The 23,482-nt window shown below is 38.0% G+C and overlaps 4 protein-coding genes across 4 annotated transcripts; 3 read left to right on the forward strand and 1 right to left on the reverse strand.

Moving 5' to 3' along the window:
* The first annotated feature begins 1,372 nt into the window (after window positions 1-1,372).
* On the forward strand, window positions 1,373-6,130 carry LOC136819271 (uncharacterized). Its single transcript, XM_067075501.1, has 6 exons — window positions 1,373-1,643; window positions 2,876-3,102; window positions 3,583-3,727; window positions 3,978-4,006; window positions 4,230-4,473; window positions 5,421-6,130. Exons 1-6 carry the CDS (start codon window positions 1,400-1,402, stop codon window positions 5,783-5,785), a joined length of 1,254 nt encoding a protein of 417 aa, XP_066931602.1. The 5' UTR covers window positions 1,373-1,399; the 3' UTR covers window positions 5,786-6,130.
* Window positions 6,131-9,497: 3,367 nt separating this feature from the next.
* LOC136819227 (uncharacterized) lies at window positions 9,498-12,269 on the reverse strand. Its single transcript, XM_067075444.1, has one exon. The coding sequence runs from the start codon at window positions 12,267-12,269 to the stop codon at window positions 9,498-9,500; it is 2,772 nt and encodes a 923-aa protein (XP_066931545.1).
* Window positions 12,270-15,151: 2,882 nt separating this feature from the next.
* On the forward strand, window positions 15,152-19,567 carry LOC136819228 (paternally-expressed gene 3 protein-like; the record flags this gene model as incomplete). Its single annotated transcript, XM_067075445.1, has 2 exons — window positions 15,152-15,879; window positions 17,123-19,567. Coding segments are annotated over exons 1-2 (3,090 nt in total), but the record flags the coding sequence as incomplete, so codon positions are not given.
* A 1-nt stretch (window position 19,568) lies between these two features.
* Window positions 19,569-21,826, forward strand: LOC136819229 (polysialoglycoprotein-like; the record flags this gene model as incomplete). The annotated part of the gene is made up of 1 exon (XM_067075446.1): window positions 19,569-21,826. A coding segment is annotated over one exon (2,166 nt), but the record flags the coding sequence as incomplete, so codon positions are not given.
* Between the last annotated feature and the right edge of the window lie 1,656 nt (window positions 21,827-23,482).

Genomic DNA, 23,482 nt, shown 5'->3' on the forward strand with positions numbered 1-23,482 from the left:
ATTTCATCCCCACTAGGAAATTGACTTTGATTTCATCCCCATTTAAAATTCAATGTTTAAAAATTGCACTCCAAACCCATCACCACTGGATTTTTTAACCTTGGAACAATAGAATTTCTATCCCCATTGAGATTTCAATAGGAGTTTTTATTCCCACTGAGGAAAAAAGTTCCACCGGGGCTGTGAGACAGGGGTGTTTTAAGGGTCTGACCAAACGGGGTAAAAGCTCAGCAGTGTATGTAGATCTCCTATGGAGATGAACAACATCAACAGATTTGCAATATTCCTTATTTTCATATACGACTAAGCAAAAGCAGATTACCCGGGAGATTACCAAACCCTACTAGATGACCACGAGAAAGCCCCATCCAGTCTATCAAGAAGCCTTAAGTGGATCCCGGACAAGGTTGTGTATCATGTTGAAGCATGATGGGCAGATGGATGGATAACAAAGTGAGCGGTAATCAAACCTACTGAAAGGTGACATAAGGGCAAGGTTGTTAAAGAAAACATCCAGAGAGAAATAAATGTTTTTTTTTATAAGCAAATGTTTTTTGGGAAACAAGCTCAGTTATGCTTAGAGGATCGAAGTATGTTTATCATATGCTAATTTTTCCGAAAAATTCGAGTCTCCAATTTTTCCAAAATCTGTCGTTGCTATACATGAGGATAGGGAAATAAGCAATGACACAAAGATTTTTCAGGAAAGTTGTGAACGATTGCCGCGTTTACGCTTGTATTTTTTTAAATACACCTCACACCTCACACCTCAAAAGCAAGCTCAGTAATATGCTTGTAATATGCTTATTTTTTAGACAAACTCAGGTCTCGGTATGCTTATAAACGTTATGCTTATAAAAAAACATGTATCTATCATCGTAAAAAGTGTGAAATAGAAACTTTTTGATAAACTGCATCAGTGACAGTCTTAGGAGTGATGTCATATTTTTGATATGGTTTGTCACTGTGATGTAAAAGTAACGGAAGCGTCTTGTGAATCAAATGATTAAAATATTGATAAAGTTTTGAAAGTTAATGTGAAAATTGTCTTGAATAAGGCTTATTTTTTTGTGTCAGAGAGTTGTTGTTTGGCAGAAGTTCTGTTTCGATGAAAACATTTTTACTCCTTATGTAAAAAGGTCATTTGAGCTTTGAAAGAAGGTTGTATTAAATTAGATTTAAAACGAGGGCTTAAAGGCAAAGTTAAAGAGAACTGCATTTTTAATGAGAAATGAAATAAGGTTTAGGAAGTATCATTTTGTTCATCTTATGGTACCTTTGTAAGACGGTGATCTAAAGTGAACTAGAAGCTCGTCCAGTACAGAAATTTCATTAATGGTATAAATTCAATGTACTTTATTCATCGCTAATCGTTCATTACCTTTCAGAACAAAAAAACATGATATTGTTCAAATTAACCTTGCTTTTCTTACAACTGACTACATTCAGTCAAAGTAGTGCATCAAGCTTAGAAATGGTGCGAGATTTCATCAAAGATTCATTATATTGTGGAAATGACGTCACATGTTCAGACCTCGGTGCCGTACAATTGACGTCCAAAGAATGTGATTGTCGAGGAGGGACGTTCATGAAAGTTGGAGAAACATACAAATGCGTCAAAGATACAACTAGCGTTTCATCAGGTACTTATTCCTCACATAAATATTATCAGTGAAAACTTTTTAACGAGATTTTTTGCTTATTTGATGCCAAGCAAACAAACTTTAGAATCCTAATTTATTCCTATGATCTATGACTCCTTCGAATGACGTCTTTGACGTCAATAGGGCCCATCCACAGTGAAGAAGTTACTAATCTACATACACAAAACACTTTTTGTTTGAAATTATTTGACTTCATTTGATCCTGGTGATAAACGGTCATAAACTCGGACCCTAAACGCCTTTCATGCAGTTTTTGTAATAGACAGTTAGTACAAGATTGCTATCAAATACATAAATGTTGTTGGTACAATCTGAAAACATCCTAAGGTCAAGACAGGCTACAAAAGAAACACAAACCTTTCTCACAGACAATTTAGGATTTTTTTAGCCAGTTGGGGTAAAAACAACGGACTGAAACTTGATGGGGATTGATACTCCCATATTTTTTTTATGGCTTGAGATTAAAATTCCATTGTTTTCAAGAAATTCATGCTAATAAAAAAATATTATGCAGTGAAATTGGTTTATTTGATTATTTTCAGTGGGGACAAAATTGGAGTATAATTTCCCACTGGGGGCAATATTTTGACCTATTTTCTGATGGGAAGGGGTCCAAGGCCCGGGGGGGGGGGTACTAGGGTTGGCGAATGAGGGGTATGTGCGGACGGGACCTCCGAAAACCGACCCTTAGAGAGACTGATTTTTGCTGAAAAGGTGACCCTTAGAGAGACTTTTTGAATTTTTTTTTTCGATTTTTGAAAAAAGTCATACCCTTAGAGAGCTTTTATTACAATTTGTTCTCTGGAAATCAAAAAATTTCCTGAAAATCCTGAATTATCCGACCCATTTTTCCCTAGGTACCCCCCCCCCCCCGGGGTCCTAGGGGGATGTGAGAAAGTGGTGTAAAGAATAAGCTCCAATTCAACAACTGCTGTTATCATTACATGATTTTCAGCCTTGCCACAGTGAATAATCCTTGACAAAGTTGAATTTTTGAACTTTTCTCTTTTCAACTTTTTGCTGACCGCATAAGCTATTTTTTGAAATATCGTAAAAAGTGTCCATCATAGTAGAGCGCAAGGCTGAAAAAAGGTAGATAAGGAAGTTTGTGGCGACTGGCCTATCTTGGAGTAAGGATGATTGAGCAGATTTCTTCACATTTTGATAGGACTGATAAAAAGCGCATGTATCATCCTTATTTAACATTTCAGAATGCGAGTTCTACTTCAAAGAATATGAAAATGAAATTCCAACCATCTCCGTCCACACATCAATGGCTTCAGAATTCATGGAGCCTGTGGTTTCCAAGACAACGCAATGCACAATGATGGCACTTACTTCAGTGGATTATTTCAATGTGGGCTTACAAACATGGATACCTTTCACCTCCTCATCTTTCACTGTATTGAAATCAAGCTCAGGATCTTTTTCAATTAGAGTAAGAATCTTTTTGGAGGCCGAGATTTCTAGTCTAACGCTTTTGATTGAAAAGTTAAGTAAGTCTCCGAAGATGCTAACTACTTTAGCCGTATATACAAACTTTCGCGAGAAGAAACTTTCGCAAGGTCGAAAATTCATTCGTGAAATTTGCGACATTTACTTTCGCAAATTTGATTTTGCCTTATAAGGCTTTAACAGGCTAAAAAAAGATTTTTTCCGAACAAGCCCCCTAGATTTCTTTTTTCATTAACAATAGCAACTTTTAGCTTGCACAAAGGTTTCATAGACGACTAAAATTGTGCTCTCCATCACTTTTTGCTTTATTTCTACTATGTCTCAATTAGTCTAGCTTGCTAGACTAAAAGTAGCCACACTATTATTTTGCTGTGTCAACTCTTCAAACACTTGTTAGTCAGGCTAGCAGCTGGTTAACAGGTACATGGGTTGTAAAGAAAATTATTTGTGTTTATACTTACAGTGGATCAACCCATTTAGTGTAGACAAGGACTTATACAGTGGCAACTTGATCAAATTCAATTTGAACTGTGATTCCTTGAAGAAACAAACTAAAAGTTCGTATTGCGCAATCGGCAAAATCGTTGGATCGAGAAATTGGACTGACAGTAAGCATATCTATAACATATTATTTGATGATCTTTCAAAGTAGAAGAACACTATAAAATGCCTCAGTTTAAATACACAAAGTTCAAAATTGACACTGATTATAGCTTCTGAAGAAATGAAATGTAAGTACATTCGAACGTCCATTCAAATATAATTTCCATCTTTCAATCGGATCACTTAGTACCTTTTCAAAATCAGTTCTTTGTGATAATCGGGCAAAACATAAACGATTTCTCGATCGCATTTCAGGTACAGGAGTATGCAGTCCATCTGTAAAGGTGAGTCAATGAAAAAGTTTTTATTTCTCAAAGTGTTTAGTAATGCTAGACATCCTCTCATCCTAATATCGTGAAGTTTTAGTTGAGTGCCACAAGGAACAAAAATAGTTCAAGTCCTGTTCCGAATTCTTTTCAGTTTTCATCTACGCTACACAATCAATTCCTATTCATCATTTAGGCGTAAGTGAGTCATTTTTCGAATCTCGACTTTCTTCATTTTCAGCCAACAACATTTTCACCACCAGCGCCAACTACTGGAACTTCTGGCGATGGCAAATCGTCCTCAAAAGCGCCGTTGATTGGTGCCATAGTGGCGTCGCTTCTCATCCTCGTCTTGATCGTCGTAGTCGTTCTTTTCTATAGCAAACGAAAATGTCCTTCGTGCTGTCATAAAGAAGAAAAGAAAGACCAAGTGATTATGAAGAAACATCCCAGCTTGTCCGATATTCAAATCAAAAATAACTCAGGTAGGTTCCCCTCTAAATACCGACATAACATAAAAGCTCACACATGTTCACGTCCCTATGACTGCTAATATTTTCGTTTGGGTGGCACGTGCTGAGGCTAATAACAGCTCAACATTCAATTGGTCGATGTAGGCCTTTTTGTCAATGAGGAGTTGAGATTTAAAGAAATTTCTATTTCAAACTTTTCGAAAAGAAAGCTGACCAGATTTGCTATAAAATAACCTGGAATCAGGTCGTGATTGTTTGATGTATACCACGCTAAAGCTCTAAAAGATGACACTTAACAAGACTTTTGTCATGAAAATTTTCCTCAGATAGTTAATTTTCAAACGCCTTGAGAGGTTTACCGTGCATTATGGCCATCTGTTATATCAGGTTCCTATAAAATAATCGAAAAATTGTTTCTGATCTTCTTATCCCATACTCCTGGCTCAGGTCAAAGTTTTTGGTCACTGGGATAAAATAAATAAGCCTCCGGATTGGGTATTACCCTGATAGAAAGGAGTATGGAGATGTACTGATGAACAGGAAACCTTCCAGAGTCCCTTGCTTTCGAAAACATTGTTATAAGAATCAGTCTCATGCAGGGATCTATTTTGAAATTCTTTAAAAAACTTTGACAAAACTTTTATCACGTGAGGGTATGTTTTTCGAACGATACACCTCAATTTGACGACAAGTCTAAAGTTCCTAGTCCCAATTAAGGATATACTGTGCGAGTCTAACTGCGTCAATCTGCTTTGAAGTGAGCGCAATTGGTAGAATAAATAATCTTGAATCATTCTGAAAGTTTCTCCAATCGCCTGGTTGTTTGTAATGAATATTTAAGAATGGGAAGCTTGTTGATTTTTCAATCAAACAATTTATGTCGGTTGCTTTTCGTTATCGACATCACAAAATTGATTCTTTGTCAGTACTTAATCACCACATTGAATTTCTTTGTTCAGATTATGCAGAGCCGGGCGAAATTCAGTTTTCACCACAGTTAGAAAGTCCAACCAATTTCGAAAACAAATCGTATTTAACAGCATTGAGAGGAGGGAACAACTTGCTCGTCAATAATAACAAAACAAATTACGTCAACTTTCCACATCACGCGAACGGCGATTTGGAGCCGGACCAAGGGCCCACCAAACCTCTGATGACGAGTAATAATGATTATGAACAAATATACGAAGATCCAGACAAACAAACGAACAATTATGAACCTTTGGGGGACATTGCTGAACGACCCACTTATCATACTCTGAACATTCCAACTGAAAATGAAGATGAGTTTTATGAAGACATGACGAAATCTGGTACTGTATGAAAGAATGACGCTTTTAAGAAGGTGGAAATTGATTTTTGCTGATGTCAGCATATAAATCTTATGAAAAGTAAAATGCTGATTACGATCTTCATTCAAGGAAAGTGGCAATACCTTATTTACTACAACATCCAGCGCCCTTGGACGTTCGTGTACCATTATGTCAAGTGACAAAATTGTCTTCTTTTTGAATGGATACCGACTGGAAACAATAACAGATGAAATGCTTTAAAGCGACAACAAAACAGAATTGCATATATACTGCAACTGAATTATATTATATATGACTTTCTAACAACTGTAAATAATTTTTGAGAAAGAAAAAGATAATTCACCGAATCAAAACTATGAATGAGGAATATACTCGAAGAAACATTTTGCTAGTCAAGACGGATTGGTCTCGGGATTAATAATCATATCATATAGCCTAGAAGCTCAGATTTCCGAGAAAAAAAGGATTCGAGAAAGTATTTTGTCAGGGAAGATTTTTTACCTTTGTCAAAGATTCCAGTTGTAAATTAAATTAAGGATATTGACAAGTTGAGTTTGAAGAATTTCAAATCCCATATTGAATATTTCTAAATTTACTGCTCATTGTATTTGAATAATTTCACATCCCTATGTCACAGATCCGCTGAGACCCCTGCCCCACTGGAAAATTTGGCAAAGATTTCGTCCCCGGTGGGAAAATACCCTGGAATTTCAGCCCCACTAGGACATTCACGTTGATTTCATCCCCACTCGAAATTCAATGTTTAAATATTGCACTCCAAAACCATCCCCACTGGATTTTTTTACCTTGGAACAAGAGAATCTCTATCCACATTGGGATTTCAATAGGAATTTTTATCCCAACTGAGAAAAAAATTCCACCGGGGCTGTGAGACAGGGGTGTAATTTCAAACATTTTGATTCGAATGATATTATTCAAAAGATTCCAGGATGGTATTGACTATGATCAACAAATAAAGAGAAAGGTCAAGGGTAAGTGGAACAATCCTGGGAGAAAGAACGACGCATTTTCCTACCTTCGGGTAGTTAGCTATCGAAACAGAAGCCTTTAGGGCACCTCGGACTGCAGTTACAGACTTACTCATAAGTGAGAAACAACGGTAAAGATTCTTTGAGATATTATTATAATATGAATATCCACCGATGAATATCGTAACCGTCCCTCAAGATGCACTCTATTTTTTAGGGATAAGCTGGAGTTTTTACAAGATGCTTAACTGATTGGTTATTTTTAAACAATAGGGATGACGCGTTCTTTAGAAAAAGTAATAAAATCGTTTGTCTCAACATTTAACGACCAACAGAGTCATCAAAGAACTTGTAAAAACTCGGGCTTGTCCCATTTTTCAGGCTGTCTAAATTGGCCCACATGTTCGTTTCGTATGCCTGTATGTCTGTATGGAAGCAGCTTTTTATGTCAATTCATGAACATAGTCAATTCAAGTCCATTTTGGAAAAAACAGTGCCTTCTAACAATCAGCACGGATCATCAATATAATCAATAAACGAATTTCCTACTAGGAGATTCATGTAAAAGAAAAGTCACGAAAAAAACACGCTCTGATTGGCTTAAAACTACACACGTACACAAATCTTTTTCCAAACGTCCAAAGTATGAGGTAATCCCTGAATGTCTCAGCCAATCAGAGCTTTACTCGACGTTTTTCGTGCGACCTTTTTTTACATGGATCTGCTAATTAATAGGAAATTTGTGCATTGAACATTCGACTATTGCTATGTCGCTTCGGCTTCTTGTTTACTTTAAAGAAGTTTTAACTTTTTAGCGAGTTTCTTAGAAAATCTCAATGAGCAAAAGCAAGGTTCTTTCCTGGTGCTGAAACCAAAAACCCCGAATTCCCAACGTTTTCTCTAACACATTGACTATTTAATTAATAGCTATGACGCAATTTTTCAAACATACCAAATCGACGTCATTTAGTTGAAAATGAAATAAATATTTGACGTCAATTTGTTTTTTTGAATTCGAAGTTATTTTGAATTGTTTTCTGTCGAAAGTAGTCGCAGAAAGTGTTTACAAAATGTGTATCTTGAGTAAAATGAAAGTCTTCGGTGAAAATTCGAATGTTTCGAGTAAATCTTTGTTCAAGATTGATCTTGAGACAAAGGTTGATATCACTCGTGCAAAAGTTTTCACCACAAAACGCAAATCAGTCGTCGATTTGCATTCAAAAATTGAATCCCGAGATGAATTTCATCAGATCGGAAAATCTAAGAATCCTCGTGCAATGGCGTTTGCATTGGAGAATTCAAACATAAAGAAGTTGAACACTGGACGTTCTCGAATCAATTTGAAGCAGTACCATCGTGTTCTGAAAGCTTCATACAAGAACGCCGTCTTCAAATCAAAACCTTTCACCGAGGCTAGCGTTACTATTAAAACAACACAACGAAGCGTAAAGGATTTCAAAGAAGACACAATACCTCGCCCTGAAATTGATACCAAAGCATCCTTCAAAAAAGTGGATGACAAAGCCTTCAATGAATTGGTTGACAAACTCAACAAATTGAAAATCTCATCAGACGTTTACCAAGGAGAAAACATCAAGACCAACAATCTATTCACAACAACCGACATTGTCGCTGAAACCCTAAACGTCTCTACTACTGACAAAACACTCGAATCAGTCAACCCAAAAGGACTGAAGAGAAAATCGTTGTCAAATGTTGAATATGCTGACGGTGATGATAAGAACGAAAATTGTAGGCTAGTCATCAAACGTCAAAGAATCTAAGCCTCAGAAAATCATTATTCTTCTGCAAAATATAACATCAAATGCAATGTGATCTCGTTGTTTCCTTTTATTGTAATATTCTTTTTATCAAACATAGGTTTAGTTGTTGGAAGCCGGCATATTACATATGCTGATACATAAAATCCTGAAAATTACGAATATTTTTGCAAGTATTCTTAAAAGGTTTATTTTGTCTTTAATGTTCAATTTTGAATGTATTTCGGGATAAATTGACCACAAAGTCTTTATTTACAAGTAGAATATCATCAAATGGAAAAAATTCAAGCACAATTGGAAAATTAAAATGTAGAAAATGAAGAAACAAAAATTTCACTTATTGAAGACTTACAACAAATATCATTTTCACAGGAGTATTTTTTCAACTTAAAATCATTACTGCGAAAAGTCTTAAAATATTATTCAGTCGAAAGATATTGCTCGAAGTTTATCACTGATTGGCATTATAAAAAATTAAACAAAAAAAAACCATTTTCACAGTCAACGAGACAAATTTATCCCTTAACTGAACCACGAAGGACTGAATAAATAGTTTTTGAAAACTTTTTCAAAAAGTTGAAAAGTTATTAAGTCGTTGACTTTCTGCTTCTTCATTTTCAAATTTTTAATCTCTATTCAATGATATTCCACTCGAGAATATCTTTTCAACAAGCAAAAACCACAATTTACTTCCAATTCTATCAAAAGTTACAGACTTCTTTCGACAGCACATATTTTTGAGACTTTAATTATAACTCTTGCACAAGGTTTCCAACATGATGGAAACGTACATGGACCTGGAAAATTTGAACATTTTTTGAACCTTAGAATAATTTTTCTGGTCAAAATCAGTTTCAACAAATTTTGATCCGAAATTTCTAAAAATCAAAACCCTTTGAGACCCCTTCAAAGAGAAGCTGATTTGTGTATCCATTACTTTACCCTCAGCTTCTTTAAAGCCATAACTTTACAATCAGGTTCTTCAAAACCATCAATTCAACAATAAGGTTCTTCAAGACCATCAATTCAACAATCAGAATCTTCAAAACCATCAATTTTACAATCAGGTTCTTCAAAACCATCAATTCAACAATAAGGTTCTTCAAGACCATCAATTCAACAATCAGGTTCTTCAAAACCATCAATTCAACAATCAGATTCTTCAAAACCATCAATTTTACAATAAGGTTCTTCAAAACCATCAATTCAACAATAAGGTTCTTCAAGACCATCAATTCAACAATCAGGTTCTTCAAGACCATCAATTTTACAACCAGGTTCTTCAAAACCATCAATTTTACAATAAGGCTCTTCAAAACCATCAATTCAACAATAAGGTTCTTCAAAACCATCAATTCAACAATAAGGTTCTTCAAAACCATCAATTCAACAATAAGGTTCTTCAAGACCATCAATTTTACAATAAGGTTCTTGAAAACCATCAATTCAACAATAAGGTTCTTCAAGACCATCAATTCAACAATCAGGTTCTTCAAAACCATCAATTTTACAATCAGGTTCTTCAAAACCATCAATTTTACAATAAGGTTCTTCAAAACCATCAATTCAACAATAAGGTTCTTCAAGACCATCAATTCAACAATCAGGTTCTTCAAAACCATCAATTTTACAATAAGGTTCTTCAAAACCATCAATTCAACAATAAGGTTCTTCAAGACCATCAATTCAACAATCAGGTTCTTCAAAACCATCAATTTTACAACCAGGTTCTTCAAAACCATCAATTTTACCCTCAGGTTCTTCAAAACCATCAATTTTACAATCAGGTTCTTCAAAACCATCAATTCAACAATAAGGTTCTTCAAGACCATCAATTTTACAATCAGGTTCTTCAAGACCATCAATTCAACAATAAGGTTCTTCAAGACCATCAATTCAACAATAAGGTTCTTCAAAACCATCAATTCAACAATCAGGTTCTTCAAAACCATCAATTTTACAACCAGGTTCTTCAAAACCATCAATTTTACAATCAGGTTCTTCAAAACCATCAATTTTACAACCAGGTTCTTCAAAACCATCAATTTTACAATCAGATTCTTCACAACCATCCATTTTACAATAAGGCTCTTCAAAACCATCAATTCAACAAAAAGGTTCTTCAAAACCATCAATTCAACAATCAGGTTCTTCAAAACCATCAATTTTACAATCAGGTTCTTCAAAACCATCAATTCAACAATAAGGTTCTTCAAGACCATCAATTTTACAATCAGGTTCTTCAAAACCATCAATTTTACAATCAGGTTCTTCAAAACCATCAATTCAACAATAAGGTTCTTCAAAACCATCAATTCAACAATCAGGTTCTTCAAGACCATCAATTCAACAATAAGGTTCTTCAAAACCATCAATTTTACAATAAGGTTCTTCAAAACCATCAATTCAACAATAAGGTTCTTCAAGACCATCAATTCAACAATAAGGTTCTTCAAAACCATCAATTTTACAACCAGGTTCTTCAAAACCATCAATTTTACCCTCAGGTTCTTCAAAACCATCAATTTTACAATCAGGTTCTTCAAAACCATCAATTCAACAATAAGGTTCTTCAAGACCATCAATTCAACAATCAGGTTCTTCAAAACCATCAATTCAACAATCAGATTCTTCAAAACCATCAATTTTACAATAAGGTTCTTCAAAACCATCAATTCAACAATAAGGTTCTTCAAGACCATCAATTCAACAATCAGGTTCTTCAAAACCATCAATTTTACAACCAGGTTCTTCAAAACCATCAATTTTACCCTCAGGTTCTTCAAAACCATCAATTTTACAATCAGGTTCTTCAAAACCATCAATTCAACAATAAGGTTCTTTAAGACCATCAATTTTACAATCAGGTTCTTCAAGACCATCAATTCAACAATAAGGTTCTTCAAGACCATCAATTCAACAATAAGGTTCTTCAAAACCATCAATTCAACAATCAGGTTCTTCAAAACCATCAATTTTACCCTCAGGTTCTTCAAAACCATCAATTTTACAATCAGGTTCTTCAAAACCATCAATTCAACAATAAGGTTCTTCAAGACCATCAATTTTACAACCAGGTTCTTCAAAACCATCAATTTTACAATCAGGTTCTTCAAAACCATCAATTTTACAACCAGGTTCTTCAAAACCATCAATTTTACAATCAGATTCTTCACAACCATCCATTTTACAACAAGGCTCTTCAAAACCATCAATTCAACAAAAAGGTTCTTCAAAACCATCAATTCAACAATCAGGTTCTTCAAAACCATCAATTTTACAATCAGGTTCTTCAAAACCATCAATTCAACAATAAGGTTCTTCAAGACCATCAATTTTACAATCAGGTTCTTCAAAACCATCAATTTTACAATCAGGTTCTTCAAAACCATCAATTCAACAATAAGGTTCTTCAAAACCATCAATTTTACAATCAGGTTCTTCAAAACCATCAATTCAACAATCAGGTTCTTCAAAACCATCAATTTTACAATCAGGTTCTTTAAAACCATCAATTCAACAATAAGGTTCTTCAAGACCATCAATTCAACAATCAGATTCTTCAAAACCATCATTTTTACAATCAGGTTCTTCAAAACCATCAATTTTACAATCAGGTTCTTCAAAACCATCAATTTTACAATCAGGTTCTTTAAAACCATCAATTCAACAATAAGGTTCTTCAAGACCATCAATTCAACAATCAGATTCTTCAAAACCATCATTTTTACAATCAGGTTCTTCAAAACCATCAATTTTACAATCAGGTTCTTCACAACCATCCATTTTACAATCAAGTTCTTTCTCATACAGACAATAATGTCATATTGTTGCCAATATTTGTTTGAAATGTAATAAGCAGAGCTTAAAGGCAAATAGTTGGCCAATCCGCCATTCGAGAAGGATATAGTAGACTTAAGCCTTTCGTGTCACGTGTCAATGAGGCGAAAGATATACTCACCTTGTTCCCTTTTAGCTCCCGCTCATTATCTCTGTCAGGTAGCTCTAACGAGTTCTAACAACTTTAAGACCACTCATTACAAGACCGAGCGTCCCCTGTTGAGAGAAGTCAGTCACCGTCAACTTTAGAAATGGAAAATGATTAGAAAGAAGCCTCCAAAATCTAAGGAATCTGAAAGATCGTTATGAGGCCAGAGAGAGTTATTCTTGCCATCAAATATCTTCTTCTATCATCTCAATCATGGGCTGAAGAAAAATGGCGTCAACTTTGGAATGAGCGGAATGAGTTAACCCACCAACTAAAACAGTTTCCCGTCGCCCTCGAACAAACCCCGCCCCCTGGATGTGACCTACAGCGTCGAGAGTGGGTTCTGCTCAACCGTATTCGTTCGGGATATGCTCGATATGGTAGTTTTATGCATCGAATGGGTCATCCCAACTGTATCTGTGGCGAAATACAAAACCCTCAGCATATTCTAATTTGCCAAACGATAGGTGTCCGAGATGATATTAAAAGTGTTGATGATGACTTACGTGACATTTGATTGAAATATTTATCCATTTATTTATTTATCTATTTATTTATTCATTTATTGAAACCTATTTATACTTGTTTGTTTATCTTCCTATCATATATTATATTCTATGGAAGAGGATTAGATGTAATTCCTCAATTTTGACGCTCATCCTTTTAGTACGTATCAGTTTTGTGGATCGATTTGACATTGGATTGACAATGTCAGGTTTATCTGTATTTGAATGTCGTTTTTAGATTCTTCAAATTATTTAAGTTAAGAAATTTTCTTCTGGATTTGAAATATAGCACCTACAGAAAGAACTTAATACCGAAAGAATGGAACACGCCCTAGCCAGGTCAGCATTCACTATCTTAGGATAGGGAAATCATTGCGCTAACCTGACTATGAGATCGCGACACATCGAGCTGCTGGTGTATAGTAACTCTATACTCTAACGACTTTGGAGGCCTGTGCATCCTCGCATGGTCGAACCTGACAAGTATAGCAACCACGCCACAGGGCATGGAATAGACATTGAAAGGAAATAGTGATATTATTTCTCCAATACATGTATTTTTCTCAGGAAAGGATGACCTAATTTTATATGTAACAAATGAAGCTCGAGAGTCTCTCAAACTTCGTCGTCTTCAAATATTTCTCTCAAAATGTCAACTTTGATGAGGCTTGGCGACTTTTGGAAATCACTTTCAAATTGGATTAGAAAAAAATCGTTTTAATTTACTGCTTTAAACAAACTAAATGACCAGCAACCACAAATTATTTTGTAATCGTTTAAAAAGTTTTCGATATTTTTATATGACTGGCTTTACTACAATCTTGTTCTAAAACTTACACAAAAAATGAGAGCTGAAGAAAGAGTGGGTTAGTTTCTTATCAAACATTTCCCAAAGCTTCAATAAAATCTGACAAAATACATTTTTGCGGTTCTGTTTGTTATATAACAATACGTTCCTCCGTCTATCCTTAAATTCGCCACCGATTTTTTCTTTCGATTTTAAATCCGGAAAAAATCGCTTTCGATAATGAATCGAGGGACGTCTTTAAAACGTACTTTCGAACGTTGTAAGCGCTAGAAGTGAGATAGTGATAGGGTTTCTTTATAAAGAAGGGTGGAAATGAATATTAAAAGGCATTTTGATGCATACTTAAGGATCAGTCGACAGGAAAAAATTTAAAACCCTCCCTGATAACCCTTGACAATAATAAAAATCTCTTTCTATCATTTTTTTGATAAAGACCGTTTTATTGGTTTCAATACGACTTTAAAAAAGTTAAGAAGCTTTTAATACCCAACTTTTCTAAAAACAAATTGTGCATAGAACTTGTACTCAGGTATTTTGTTCGAAGGATTACAACTTTTTACTGGTTGGGGACTGGTAACTAAGTAGCTGTTATCTTATAGAGAGTGAAATAATCTCTTATTCATTTATATCAGATCTGAAAGATAACACTGACTATTATCATACATTTTTCAAATAGCACTTAACGCCTTCCACTTTGTTCCAGGTCCATCTCTAGTGGTTTTCTATTCGAGAAAAAAATATAGTGAATGAGAGAGGGCTGTAACTTGAGAAACCAAATAAAAAGACCCTAGCACTCTATAAATGGTTGACCAATTTCTAGTCCAAAACTACCAATAAAATTAGGTTATGACTTAATGAGCTCCAGATAGTTTTACTACAACTCTATTTGGAAATTTCAATCAGACTTTCCCCATCGGTGTATGAGAGTATTTGACATTAAAACAACAACAAGGCTTTTGACAAGTTTGTTGTAAATGAACAGTTAGCAGAAAATTTGGAAAGCGATAAAAATATTATTTTACTGACATTATAATCCTGTTAAGAAACATACTTATGCTGGTCGCGCCTTCTCTTTTACATCAACTCTTGAAAAATACCGAGCTAGTTGAAAAATTCACCTCTGCGATTGAGTGTTGATTTGACCAAAAGGAGGAGTGCTTTTTGTTCAGTGGATGGAGTGATAGGACGAACACACCACAAAGAAAGAAGCTTTTAGAATGAAGAAAGAGATAAGATATAAGCAGTGACTACGTGTATATATTTGGAGTCTGGAACGAAAGAGAATTTTGTTTGCGAATATAACATGCTGGCCAAGACAACCTTGTGAAAGTTGGTTTTTGTGCAGCATTTTTATTTCGTTCATTGTTGCTCTTTTTTTTAGTTGAAAAATGGAGGTCGCTTTTGAAAAATCTAGCGCCCGTGAAGCAGCTTTAGAGAAAGAAATCATTGTATTGAAAGCGAAAGTCAGTGAACAGGATACACAACTTCGAGAATATGAAGAAGCTTTGAACAACAACAATAACACAAAAGGTTTGGACCATGTCGATTTAATTGCATCCTTGAAAAATGATATTCAAAAATACGAAGAACAATTGCAGAACTATAAAAACAAAGAGATTGCTTATGAGAACACAATCAGAACAATGGAACGCGATCGTGAGAATATCAACAAACAGATCGAAGAACAAAACGCATTGATTGAACAACAAAAACAACAAATGGAGCAATCCCAGAAACCAATTGAAAGTGACCATGATGCAATAGAAGCAGAATTTGAAGAATCAAAGAAAAACATGGAATCATTGCGTGAATATGTTTTACAGAAGGAGAAAGAATTAGAGGAACAATCGCAAGAGAACCAAGCACTGACGGATAAATATGAAGACCTGAACGTTTTGTATGAAGCCACAATGGACATCTTGGTGACCAACGAACGCAAGATACAAGAAACAGAAAGTGAACTTCAAAAAGAGAAATCCAAATCGAAAGAAACGGAGAACAAATTACAAAAATTGACCGAAGAAATCACAAAGGTGAGAAAAAAGCTTTTTAAGTTCTCATTTTATTCTGGATCAGGATCAACCAGACAAGGATCAGCCTTTTAAAAATAGTTCGTTTAAAATGGATAGGTTTTTTGCTGTTTTTTTTTATCTCCAAAGATTTTGGAGATGTTTCTCACCAGTTACGATAATATAGGAATTATCTTCTAATAAATGACAGAAAATACGTAAACAGGTACAATTCAGCCTTAAAAATCAACAATTACATCAGAATAGAGACAGCTTGTTTTGCACATGAACATCTAAGTTCTTGCAAGAGGTTTAAAATCAAATTTGTCCAAGCACCAGATATTATCTCATCGCATTACGAGAAAATCAAAATCAAAATTAAAGTATGTTAAAGATATTGAAAATTTAGGTATATGGTATTTTGAATAAAGCAGTCAGTTGCTAGTATGTATTAATCAATCTAAAAAAACAAGATACATCGTAATATAGTGTAATGCAAAGTCCATTGGGCTGTTCCATAAAAAAAACCATACAGGGGGTTGACGAACCTTTTCAAGTCAAAAAGAAATTATTGAAGATGTGTGGATAACCCCTGGAAAATGGCAAAATTTGCAAAAAAACCTTAGAAAAATTATTTTCATACCTTAAAGCGAGGGTGGACGAAGTAACATCAGTTTTTTAACCCCTTGAAATTTTAGAATAACTTTTTACCCCCTTGGAAAAATGAAAAACACCCCCTAGAAATTTTTCTCAGATTACGTATACCCTCTGGAAATGTTCGTCCACCCCCTTGTATGGAATGGCCCATTTTACATATAGTATATGTTATGTCACTAAGATGGACCTGATTTTATGAAGTTTTCGGAACCTTGAAACAAAGATGTTAATCTTGAAAGTGAATGACATTGGGGACGTTGATATGTTCTCGATTTTCTCGAATCATTGAAAAAAGGGAATAAAATTAAAATTTCAAAAAAATATGAAACAAAAGACTATAAATGCGAAACTTAATATACAATGAATTATTGCAAAAATTATGATAGCTACTTTAAAAGAAAAAGAGACAAAATCTCTCAATCGAAACCCTTTCGATAACAATTTGTCTGAGGTTTAAAATACTTGAGATTTTATGAAAGATAAAAAGTAATAATAACTCAATGTGTTATAATGGATGACATAACTTCAAAACGTGACAAGATATGAAAATAATCCTTATACTTCTTCGTATTACCAAACAAGTTTGAAAGCCGAATCCTTTTTTTTTCAGAAAGAAGAAGTCAAGGAAGAAGGAAAAGCAGAGGAATATGTTATTATATCAACTAATACTACTGAAGTCGAAGCACTTCCTGAAACTGAAGAAACGGCCCCAAATACAACTGCAGATGAAACAGTCAAACCACCAGCCACTGAAGAAGCAGCCCCAGCACAAGCTACAGAAGAAGCAGCCCCAGAAGCAGCTACTGAAGAAGAAGCCCCAGAACCAGCTACAGAAGAAGCAGCCCCAGAACCACCTACTGAAGAAGCAGCTCCAGCACCAGCTACAGAAAAAGCAGCTCCAGAACAAGCTACAGAGGAAGTAGCTCCAGCAACAGCTACAGAAGAAGCAGCCCCAGAACCAGCTACAGAAGAAGCAACTCCAGCGCCAGCTGCAGAAGAAGCCGCTCCAGTACCAGCTGCAGAAGAAGCAGCTCCAGCACCAGCTGCAAAAGAAGCAGCTCCAGCGCCAGCTACAGAAGAAGCAGCCCCAGCACCAGCTGCAGAAGAAGCAGCTACAGAAGCAGCTACAGAAGAAGAAGCTCCTGAGCCTGCTACTGAAGAAATAGCTCCAGCACCAGCTAGTGAAGAAGTAGCACCAGAACCAGCTACAGAAGAAGCAGCTACAGAAGCAGCTACAGAAGAAGCAGCTCCAGCGCCAGCTGCAGAAGAAGCAGCTCCAGCACCAGCTGCAGAAGAAGCAGCTACAGAAGCAGCTACAGAAGAAGAAGCTCCTGAGCCTGCTACTGAAGAAGCAGCTCCAGCTCCAACTACAGAAGAAGTAGCTCCAGCACCAGCTAGTGAAGAAGTAGCATCAGAACCAGCTGCAGAAGAAGCATTTTCAGCACCAGTTTCAGAAGAAGTAACTCCAGCACAAGCTACAAAAGAAGCAGCTCCAGCACCAGCTGCAGAAGAAGCAACCCCAGAACCAGCTACAGAAGAAGCAACTCCAGCACCAGCTACAGAAGAAGAAGCTACAGAACCAGCTACAGAAGAAGAAGCTCCTGAGCCTGCTACTGAAGAAATAGCTCCAGCACCAGCTACAGAAGAAGCTCCAGCACAAGCTGCAGAAGAAGCAGCATCAGAACTAGCTACAGAAGAAGCAGCTCCAGAACCAGCTGCTGAAGAAGCACCTCCAGTACCAGCTGCAGAAGAAGCAGCTTCAGCACCAGCAACAGAAAAAGCAACACCAGCACCAGCACCAGCAACAGAAGAAGCAACCCCAACACCAGCTCTAGCACCAGCCGCAGAAGAAGTAGCTCAAGCACCAGCTACAGATAAATCAGCCGAAAACAAACTAATGGAATCAGGAGAAATTGTAGTTGAAACAACAGAAACATGTGTCATCGAAGTAGAGTATGAAACTATTGAAGAAATAACTGAAATAATTGTTCCATCTTCAGAACAAGAAACAGAATGTTCCCCTGAAACTGAAACAACCGACGCAAAACTAGAAACTCAAACAACTGTAGAATCAACTCTGGAATCAGCTACAGAAGAAACAGCCCAATCATCAGCTATAGAAGAAGCAGTCCCAGCACCAGCTGCAGAAGAAACAGCTCCAGCACCAGCTGTAGAAGAACCCGCTCCAGCACCAGCTACAGAAGAAGCAACCCCAGAACCAGCTGCAGAAGAAGCAGCTGCAGCACCAGCTGCAGAAGAAGCAGCACCAGCACCAGCTGCAGAAGAAGCAACCCCAACACCAGCTACTGAAGAAGCAGCACCAACACCAGTTCCAGCACCAGCCGCAACAGAAGCAGCTCCAGTACCAGCTGCAAAAGAAGCAGCACCAGCTGCCGAAGAAGCAGCTCCAGCACCAGCTGCAGAAGAAGCAACCCCAGAACCAGCTACAGAAGAAGCAGCTCCAGCACCAGCTGCAGAAGGAGCAGCATCAGCACCAGCTGCAAAACAAGCAGCCCCAGAACCAGCTACAGAAGAAGCAGCTCCAGCACCAGCTGCAGAAGAAGCAGTCCCAGCACCAGCTGCAGAAGAACCAGCTCCAGCACCAGCTGTAGAAGAAGCAGCACAAGCACCAGCTGCAGAAGAAGCAGCACCAGCACCAGCTGCAGAAGAAGCAACTCCAGCACCAGCTGCAGAAGAAGCAGCACCAGCACCAGCTGCAGAAGAAGCAGCACCAGCACCAGCTACAGAAGAAGCAGCACCAGCACCAGCTGCAGAAGAACCAGCTCCAGCACCAGCTGTAGAAGAAGCAGCACCAGCACCAGCTGCAGAAGAAGCAGCACCAGCACCAGCTGCAGAAGAAGCAGCACCAGCACCAGCTACAGAAGAAGCAGCACCAGCACCAGCTGCAGAAGAAGCAGCTCCAGCACCAGCTGCAGAAGAAGCAGCTCCAGTACCAGCTGCAGAAGAAGCAGTCCCAGCACCAGCTGCAGAAGAACCAGCTCCAGCACCAGCTGTAGAAGAAGCAGCACCAGCACCAGCTGCAGAAGAAGCAGCACCCAGCACCAGCTGCAGAAGAAGCAGCACCAGCACCAGCTACAGAAGAAGCAGCACCAGCACCAGCTGCAGAAGAAGCAGCTCCAGCACTAGCTACAGAAGAAGCAGCTCCAGCACCAGCTGCAGAAGAAGCAGCTCCAGTACCAGCTGCAGAAGAAGCAACCCCAGAACCAGCTACAGAAGAAGCAGCTCCAGCAAAAGTTGCAGAAGGAGCAGCCCCAGAACCAGCTGCAGAAGAAGCAGCCCCAGAACCAGCTACAGAAGAAGCAGCTCCAGCACCAGCTGCAGAAGAAGCAGCACCAGAACCACCTGTAGAAGAAGCAGCCCCAGAACCAGCTGCAGAAGAAGCAGTCCCAGAACCAGCTACAGAAGAAGCAGTTCCAGCACCAGCTGCAGAAGAAGCAGCCCCAGAACCAGCTGCAGAAGAAGCAGCCCCAGAAGCAGCTCCAGCACCAGCTACAGAAAAAGCAGCACCAGCTGCAGAAGAACCAGCTCCAGCACCAGCTGCAGAAGAAGCAGCCCCAGAACCAGCTGCAGAAGAACAAGCTCCAACACCAGCTGCAGAAGAACCAGCTCCAGCAGCTAAACCAGCACCAGCTGCAGAAGAAGCAGCCCCAGAACCAACAACAGAAGAAGCAGCCCCAGAACCAGCTGCAGAAGAAGCAACCCCAGCACCAGCTACAGAAGAAGCAGCCCTAGAACCAGCTGCAGAAGAAGCAGCCCCAGAACTAGCTACAGAAGAAGCAGTTCCAGCACCAGCTGCAGAAGAAGCAGCCCCAGCACCAGCTCCAGCACCAGCTACAGAAGAAGCAGCACCAGCACCAGCTGCAGAAGAAGCAGCACCAGCACCAGCTGTAGAAGAACCAGCTCCAGCACCAGCTGCAGAAGAAGCAGCCCCAGAACCACCTGTAGAAGAAGCAGCCCCAGAACCAGCTGCAGAAGAAGCAGCCCTAGAACCAGCTACAGAAGAAGCAGTTCCAGCACCAGCTGCAGAAGAAGCAGCCCCAGAACCAACAACAGAAGAAGCAGCCCCAGAACCACCTGTAGAAGAAGCAGCCCCAGCACCAGCTTTAGAAGAAGCAGCCCCAGAACCAGCTGCAGAAGAAGCAGACCCAGAACCAGCTGCAGAAGAAGCAACCCCAGCACCAGCTGCAGAAGAAGCAGCACCAGCACCAGTTGTAGAAGAAGCAGCCCCAGAACCAGCTGCAGAAGAAGCAACCCCAGCACCAGCTGCAGAAGAAGCAGCACCAGCACCAGTTGCAGAAGAAGCAGCCCCAGAACCAGCTGCAGAAGAAGCAACCCCAGCACCAGTTGTAGAAGAAGCAGCCCCAGAACCAGCTGCAGAAGAAGCAACCCCAACACCAGCTGCAGAAGAAGCAGTTCCAGCACCAGCTGCAGAAGAAGCAGCCCCAGAACCAGCTGCAGAAGAAGCAGTACCAGCACCAGTTGCAGAAGAAGCAGCACCAGCACCAGCTGCAGAAGAAACAACCCCAGCACCAGCTGCAGAAGAAGCAGCCCCAGAACCAGCTGCAGAAGAAGCAACCCCAGCACCAGCTGCAGAAGAAGCAGCACCAGCACCAGTTGTAGAAGAAGCAGCCCCAGAACCAGCTGTAGAAGAAGCAGCCCCAGCACCAGCTGCAGAAGAAGCAACCCCAGCACCAGCTGCAGAAGAAGCAGCACCAGCACCAGCTGCAGAAGAAGCAGTCCCAGAACCAGTTGTAGAAGAAGCAGCCCCAGAACCAGCTACAGAAGAAGCAGCTCCAGAACCAAATGCAGTTCCAGTTGTTGAAGAAATTTCTACACCTGAAGAAACAAAGGAAGTTGAAGCAGTTCCTAACGTCGAGGAAAACAAAGCAGTTGAAGAAGAGATCGTTTCACCAGTACCTTTAGATATCGTTGAAGCAGTTCCTGATGAAACACCTGTCGATGATCCTCCTGTTATTGAACTTACTGGTGTCGACCAGGTGAATGACTTAAAATTGAAAGTATTAGTTCGTGATTGTGAAGTTGAAAGACTGAAGCTTGCTATTATGGCTCTTGTTGGTAAGAAATCTAAGAAGGGAAAATCTAAGAAAGGGAAAAAGAAGAAGAAGGAAAAACACCCAGCTTCCGAAATGCTTTATGATAAAAAGAAATCAGCATCAACTGGCAATATTCTTGATTCATGAAAATATGAATAAATCAGTTAAAGGGTTTACTATGTGGCACGAGTTGAAATGGCTGTCCGTGTAAAAAAGAAAACGATAGTATGACCAGCTGCCAAACACAAAGCATTAACTTTCGAGTTTTTTGGATTGAACACTAAATCTGAAATGTGAAATATTGGAAAAGGGTATCGAGACGGTGCCATTGGCAAAATATCAGAGACATTATAGTATTAGAAATTATAATTATTGTCTAAGGTTAGGACTTAGAAATCAATACAAAGACAATATTGCATTTGAATAGAGGTTGGGTCCTTAAATACCTGATAGGGATTTTCGCGAAGTAAAACCCTAAAAGAATCTAATTTCAGCGATAATGTTGGAAGAAATCTACTAAGTTCGCCAAAATAAGCGCAATATTTTCTTTTGATCAATGCTAAACATTTTGAACAGGCTTCAAAGAATTTGTAATGGTAGTAAATATAAAAATAACATACCGAGTCTGACAGATCTGGAATTTTCAATTATGTTTGGTGATTTTTTAGCATTTGCAGTAAGTTTGCACTCTGTTGTGGAGATTCTATGAATAAATAAGAATGGTTTCAATCAAATAAATATTTCTCTCTCATTAACCAATTAATACTTCCAACGAGTTACTTGAATAAGGACTTGGGCTCGAATTTGCCAGCGAATCACTTAAATCAATAGTTCAAAGACTCCATCTCCAACTCTAACCAATCAAGCAGCTCGTATGGTGTAAGGTATAATCATTTCAATGCTTTCTGGTAAAGCAGACAGAGAAAAAAACTTTTTGTCAAAGTGACTTCGACTTTTTAGGTCTTAGTGACACACCAATCTACTGAACAACAGACTCATAGGGAGTAGCAAGAATTACATAACCTCACATTTTATTTTGCAATATGAATTTTTTTGTAGAAATTCAGATATTTATAGGAACAAATATTTTATTGTACAAATGTTTTTTTGTCGTGTTTTTGTTAGTTTAAAAACAATAATAAATTATGAAATTGAAAACATTTTCATGCACTATACTAAGGACTATGACAGTAAGGAAGTTGTTTTAATACAGAATTTTGCACAAAAATTCACGCAGAGATTGTATCGATCATATTGACTTTTAAAATTCAGTCGTTTTTTCCAGCCCTAATTTCCCTTTGCAGTTTTGCCAATGACGTCACTCTTATGGTCACATGAAAGGTGCTGGTTACTGGAAATTTTTACCAACCAATTAATTTAGCTGGAAAAATATTACTGGGTGAATTTTTCTTTTTTTTCCATCCCCCAAACCTCAATCCTTCTTCGTCAAATGAAGAGTCCCTTATTTTGCTCTAAATAGTCTATAATTACCTTATAATTACCCTCAAATATTTCTCTATTTCAAAATGACACTTTGATCACTCTTCGACATTTTGTGGACTTTTTGTTCCGAATCTCTCCAACTCGAATCTTTTCTTATATCGAGCTACACACAAGATCACAAAAATGGGAATAGTTTTTAGGATAGGCGGGATAAATTTGAACAAGCTAGATGCTGAATGGACCTACCTGATGATGAAAGTTAGATAGCAATGCGAGGAGAAAAATGATAAAAATCAGTCAGAAAATATAGCGTTTAGCGAAAATGCATAACGCAATAAATTCATCATTGATTGTTGATGGGGGGGTGGAGAGGGAAGGGTTGCAGGGAAAAAATAAATAGAAAGTTCTGGTCGCAAAAATCAGTTTTATTGACAATTGAATCATGCTTGATG

Source organism: Clytia hemisphaerica, unplaced genomic scaffold (genome assembly GCF_902728285.1).
Source record: "Clytia hemisphaerica strain Z4C2 unplaced genomic scaffold, Clytia hemisphaerica genome assembly, whole genome shotgun sequence".
In the NCBI taxonomy this organism is placed as follows: Eukaryota; Metazoa; Cnidaria; class Hydrozoa; order Leptothecata; family Clytiidae; genus Clytia; species Clytia hemisphaerica.

Excerpts from the sequence above, each read along its gene's own strand:
- LOC136819271 (XM_067075501.1), top strand. The coding sequence starts at position 1,400 with ATGATATTGTTCAAATTAACCTTGCTTTTCTTACAACTGACTACATTC. Across the intron at positions 1,644-2,875 it reads TACAACTAGCGTTTCATCAG|AATGCGAGTTCTACTTCAAA; the intron begins GTACTTATTCCT and ends TTAACATTTCAG. Across the intron at positions 4,474-5,420 it reads TCAAATCAAAAATAACTCAG|ATTATGCAGAGCCGGGCGAA; the intron begins GTAGGTTCCCCT and ends TTCTTTGTTCAG.
- LOC136819227 (XM_067075444.1), bottom strand. The coding sequence starts at position 12,269 with ATGATGGTTTTGAAGAATCTGATTGTTGAATTGATGGTCTTGAAGAAC.